We start from the raw sequence: 6,000 nt of genomic DNA, 5'->3' as shown, positions 1-6,000 counted from the left end.
TAGTAAACAGAACGTTCTTAGATGAAGAACAAATTCTACCACATAGAAAGAAATACAGATACTAAGCATAGAAAAGGGTGGTCTCTATAACCTTCAGTGGTAGATATGATCTCCATTTGTATAGTCCAATATAGTAGTCACAAGCCACCTATTTACTGAGCATCTGCAATGTGGCTAGTACAACTGAGCAATGTTTTATGTAGGTTAACAGCTGCATATGGCTAGTAACTGCTATAATGGACAGAAAAGTGTGGAACTTCACTTGCTGAAGAAATACCATCAGCAGGAAGGGAGAAAGCTTAACTTTCTCTCTGTAGCCAAGAGTCATGTAAGTGAGGGCTGGGGATATTGCTCAGAGCTAGAACACTTGCTTAGGATGAGTAATTCAATCTCACACTCGTAAGAAAATGATGGGTGGACTAGAATTGTCGATACACTTGCACAGTTTGTCAAACTGATGACAGAGTGTTCATGTAGGGTGAGGGCCAAGGGGTGTCTTAAATGGACCACACAGTATATAGTCTGTTTGTGCCAGTACTGTGTCTTAAACTTGAGCTGAGCACTCAGCTTTTTTGCTCAAGACTGGCACTCTACCACTTGATCCACAGCTCAATTTCTGGCTTTTTGTTGGTTAATTGGAAGTAAGAGTCTCATGTACTTTCCTGCCACGCTGACTTTGACCCTAAGGTTCTCAGATCACAGCCTCCTGAGTAGCTAGGATTACAGGCTTAAGCCATTGGAACCAGGCTATGGTTGTCATTTTAACTAGTGTATAGTTCATCTGCTGTTAGCTATTGGCAGTCTCCTTGGGAAAGCACAGATCAGGTAATAACAGTAAACTATGTTCCTTCTCTACTAATTTTATCCAAATGTAGAACAAGTTCAGTAGTAAAAGCTGTAGCTAAGATACAATGGAACAAAGGGATGTAGTTCTTTGCAAGTGGAAATAATAACCCAATCATCTCCAAACTGGCTCACAACTGAAGGGGAAAAAAATGCTAGCAAGGTGTAGCTTAATAGTAGAACATTTGTCTACCATTCTCAAGGTCCTGAGTTCAATCACATTACCATTCATAGGAGGAAAATAGAATGCAGCACGATGAACATCACCAAAAGCTTGTTTTATTTTTTATAGTTTGCTAAAACAAAAATCACTAAGTTTCTAGTGGAGCTCCATAAAGTCTCTAGCACATGCTGGGTTTAAATTTAGTATCTCAGACTTGTTAGGAAGGTGTTCTACACAGCCATATCTATATGCCTTTGCTTTAGTTTTTAGCTAAGGCTTTTTTTTTTTTGTGGCCAGCAGATGGCCTTGAATGGCTAACTTCCTATGAATGCCTTCCAGATAGCTTATAGATATAAACCGTGACTAGATTATTTGTTGAGATGTGGGTCTCCATAACTGTTTTGCTCTGGCTTAGAGTCTTGAGTCTCCTGATCTCATATTCCTCTAAGGCAGGTGAGATTATAGGTGCACACTACCACATTCAAAACCAGATTTTGTTGTTGGTCGTGGGGCTTAAACTCTGGGCCTGGGCGCTGTCCCTCAGCTCTTCAGCTCAAGGCTAACTCTACCACTTTAGTCACAGAGCCACTTCTGGACTTTTCTGCTTATGTGGTGCTAAGGAATTGAACCCAGGGCCTCATGCATGCAAGGCAAGCATTCTACAACTGAGCCACCTTCCCAGCCAAACCCAGGTTTTCTTCAACTCAAAGTTTTGTGTGTGTGTAGGTCCTGGGGCTTGAACTCAGGGCCTGGGCACTTTCCCTGAGCCTCTCTCTGCTCAAGGCTAGCACTCTATAGTGTCACTTCTAGTTTTTGAGTGACTAATTGGAGGTAACAGTTCATGGGGACTTTTTTCTGCCCAGGCTGGCTTAGAACAGCCATCTTCAGATCTCAGCCTCCTGATACAGTAGCTAGGATTACAGATGTGAGACATTCGCTAACCCTACTGAATCGTGGGAACATTTTCAGCCTCTTACCAAAGAATAAAGGAAATCAGGACATCAGTTTTACATTGACATTTTTATTAACGCCAACTGTTTTTAATTATTTTTTAAAACGATAGCACAAAGTTTCAAGGAAGCAGTCTCACAATCTGATGACCTTCCAAAATACAGTTAAGCCACACCAAATATGAATTTGTTAATAACAAAATTTTTTTTTTAAAAAAACAGGAGAAAGAAAAATAAAAAGGGACAGAGGAAGGGAAAGATTTACACTTCAAACTTACTAGATTCGGTAGGTGAGGCTCATTAGTAGGATACACTGTGGAAGCAGAGTGGCACACATAGGCGTAGTCTGTTTTTTAAACCAGTTACCACTAATATGTGGGCCCTGCAGCAATTACCACTGGCTTCTCACATGCACACGAACTAGGAGAAGCCAGATTTGGGTTGATACTGTTATAGAGAGGTTCAATGATTGGCCTGCCAGACAACCAAGACCATTTTTAGCAGAATAACTCCCTCAGAAATCTTTGTTTCTATCTCACCTAATATTTTCTTCAAGGTACTTAAAAGTCATCTTAAAAGAGAAAGAAAAAAGCAATGTATATCAGTTTTTTATTCAATGTGGCTATGGGAGATGTTTCCCTATTATTTCTTGATCTCTAAGGACACTGGGAGTGGGGACTGGGATAGACCTAAAGGGAAGAAAAACCCACAACAGGGTAGGTTTTATAGTTTTTAACTTTTTTTTTTAAAACTTTTATTAACTTTTTTCTTTTTTTTTTTGGGGGGGGGGGGGCAAGAGGGATCACACAGAAGGGAGGCGAGGAGGAAAACTACAATCCTTGGTTCAAACTGAGTTATACAGGAAAAGGTATCTTCCTGGTCAGACCCCATGCCCTTTCCCCTCAAAACAAAACAAAACAAAAAACCCACTTGTAATTATACACAGACTCCGACTATGTAATACCTCCTTGTCAGCCTTTTGTGTTTAGCTATTTCCAGCAATGCACATTATCTGGGGTTGTAGGCTGCTTGCAGAACCCACTTCACAAAATTCCTCTTCCCCAGAAGCCTCTAGTTTCCTTTTGGTAGGTTATAAAAACAACATCTGTCATTAGCAGGAGAGTGTTAAATACTTTGAACCACTGACAAGGCTTCAGGAAGTTTCACAGTTTCATTATGCTCTATTTTATTACTATCATATTTACATTTTTATTTTTATTTTTTTTGCTGAATTGCTGATTTTCCTTTTTCAATAGTATTCAATTCTGGAGTGTGAGCAGGAACCCGTTAACTACATTCATTGTCCAACCCCCACTGGTTTTAAAGAAGACTCCAAATTCTTGGCATATGAATCAGCTGTTCCGTGGCTCCACCTTATCCCTGCAGGGAAGCAGCAAAACTGCAGCAGTGGCTTGCTCACACTCATGGTTCACACTGCTGGTGGTGAGGCTTTTCGCTGAAGGAGGTACTGATGGATACTGTCGGCATCTCGCTTTAGCCAAGCAGCATTCAGCAGGATATTTTCACAACACTGCTGGATGGTACGCTCAGCTGAAGGAGCTGGGTGACTCTCAAAGAAAGCCTGGTGTCAAACAACCCAAAATGTAGAATCACTCACTGCTAGCAATAGTAAGAAGCTAAAGTCACAGGTATAAAAAAATACTCTCTGGTTTAAATAAAGAAGACATAAGCCTCAATCATGAGAACTGACCACTGCTGCTTTTAGGCTAAAATAAGTAACCCTATGGCTGACCTGCATATAGGAATCTTCCTCCAAGTATTAAGTGTGTAAAATCTAATCTTTCTCTAAGAAAAAAAAAAGCAAAGGAAATAGTGTTCTAGATTGAAAAATGAAAAGTAAGCACTACTTACCTTAACTTCTCCAGCCATTTTATCAACTGCAAATCCCTCAACTGACAGCTGAAAAACAGAAGTAGTAAGTGAACCTAAGAGATATGGATCAAACTTCCACTTAACAACAACAACAACAACAAAAAAAAAAACACACAAAAAAAATTCAGTTTTCTCCTCAGTTTGTTCTAGAGGATGTAGAACACAGAACTTTTTTTGTTTGTTTTGTCAGTCTCAGTGCCTGAACTCTGGGTTTGAGTGCTGTCCTTGAGCTTCTTTTGCTTAATGCTAGCACTCTACTACTTCTGGCTTTTTCTGAGTAGTTTGTTAGTTTTTGGTTGGTCATGGGCCTAAACCCTGGGCCTGGGCAGTGTCCCTCAGTTCTTCAGCTCTTCTTTACCACTTGAACCACAGTGCCACTTCCAGCCTTTTCTGCTTATGTGGTGCTGAGGAATTGAACCCAGAACCTCATGCATGCAAGGCAAGCACTCTACCACTGAGCCACCTTCCCAGCCAAAAGAAACTTTTTTTTTTTTTTTGTCATTCGTGGGGCTGGAACCCTGTCTGGGCTTGGGTGCTGTCCCTGTGCTCTTCAGCTCAAGGCAAGTACTCTACCACTTGAGCCACAGTGCTACTTCGGTTTTCTAGTGGTTTATTGGAGATAAGTCTCATGGACTTTCCTGCCGGGGCTGGCTTTGAAGTTTAATCCTCAGATCTCAGCCTCCTGTGTAGTTTAGGATTACAGGCAAGAGCCACAGGCTCCCGGCTCTGAGTGGATTATGAGTCTCATGAGGACTTTCCTGCCTAGGCTGGCTTCAAACTGATTCTCAGATCTCAGCCTCTTAAGTAGCTAGGATTATAGACATGAGCCACCAGCACCTGGCCAGAAGCTTTAACTATTTGAGGAAACTTTTAACTTCCCCAGTGCTGGAACAGAACCCAGGCCTTCACTAGGGCTAGGTAAGAACTCTACTACTGAGCTATATCTCTAGTCCTTGAAGAAACTGCAGCAAAGATAACAGCTTATGGGCCTAATAACTCATGGATATCACTCAGAATATCCACATATTACAGGCTACTCAAGTTTCACAAACCTTTTTTTTTTGCCCATCCTGGGGCTTGAACTAGGGTCTGGGCACTGTCCCTGAGCTTCTTTTACTCAAGACCAGCACTCTACCACTTGAGCCACAGTGCCACATCTGGCCTTTTCTGTTTATGTGGTACTGAGGAATCAAACCCAGGGCTTTATGCATGCTAGGCAAGCACTCTACCACTAAGCTACAGTCCCAGCCTCACAAACCTTTATTAGTCTGGATATTAAGAAACCTCCTTGGTATCGATTATAAAGTTCTTCCCAGTTGTCTTTTATAAACTTCCAAGCAGCTTTCCTTCCATGCTTGCTGCCTCCAGCTACTCCACCAATTACTGACACAGTATCCTGTGGACGTACCTCTTCCTAAACAGATAAAGAAGTTTAACACATCCAAAATATCTTTTAGTGCCAGAAAGTACAACATATTGTTGAAATACTGAAGAACCATATTGAAGACATAAATTCCTTGTTTCATGAATAAGTGGCACCAGAAGCTTCCAGCAAAGAAGAAACAATTAACCTAAAGACCAGTCAAACTGAGAATGAGGCACAGACAGGAATAAACAAAAAGACAGCTCAACAGATACTGCTAGAGTCCTATAGGATAAAAAGACAAAGCAAGCAACAAAGGACAGCCTCCCAATTCATGATCCCTTTTTTCACTGTTCTACTAATTACCACCTCTCTCAACAATTCAGATTCTCACCACTAGTGGGAAATAGCAGAAGTTGGTAACAAAAACAACAGTTTTCCCAGAAGGGGAAGTACTAGTTTAGTGTTAAGGTAGATCAAGATGATTCTGAATCAAAGACATTGACATTTGCCTTAGATCAATTAGCAACAGTTCCCTCTTAAAGCAGTTTTCCTTATAACTTACTGAAAGTGCAAAAGTGAGGACTTTTTGAATCAGTTCAGGTGAAAGAGTAGCCCCAAGGACTCGTTCAATTCGGTTTTTCTCTTCTTGCATATCAGCTTGTTTGTGTAGCTATAGGGAAAAATAATAAAGACAAGGATAGTTAGCTCTGCCCTGGAAATTCTGTGGATGCTTACATAAGCTTCTCTTCCAATATGGTATAACTTCCATCTTTCATTCTCATGGG

General features: G+C 41.0%; 1 protein-coding gene across 2 annotated transcripts in view; it reads right to left on the bottom strand.

Annotated features, from left to right (window-relative positions):
* Positions 1 to 2,007: 2,007 nt before the first annotated feature.
* The window catches only part of Npepps (aminopeptidase puromycin sensitive), a 92,743-nt gene continuing 88,750 nt past the window's right edge, over positions 2,008 to 6,000 (bottom strand). For both annotated transcript variants that reach the window (XM_042672213.1, XM_042672214.1), the window contains 4 exons: positions 5,778 to 5,885; positions 5,108 to 5,263; positions 3,829 to 3,876; positions 2,008 to 3,538 (listed from right to left, as the gene is read on the bottom strand). In XM_042672213.1, the coding sequence (XP_042528147.1) occupies positions 3,386 to 3,538; positions 3,829 to 3,876; positions 5,108 to 5,263; positions 5,778 to 5,885 (465 nt within the window). In that variant the 3' untranslated portion in view covers positions 2,008 to 3,385. The remainder of the gene's footprint in view (positions 3,539 to 3,828; positions 3,877 to 5,107; positions 5,264 to 5,777; positions 5,886 to 6,000) is intronic.

The sequence above is a fragment of the Dipodomys spectabilis genome, unplaced genomic scaffold, assembly GCF_019054845.1.
Source record: "Dipodomys spectabilis isolate Male_0828 unplaced genomic scaffold, ASM1905484v1 ptg000018l, whole genome shotgun sequence".
Lineage (NCBI taxonomy): Eukaryota > Metazoa > Chordata > Mammalia > Rodentia > Heteromyidae > Dipodomys > Dipodomys spectabilis.
This window is presented reverse-complemented; position numbering and strand designations above follow the sequence as displayed.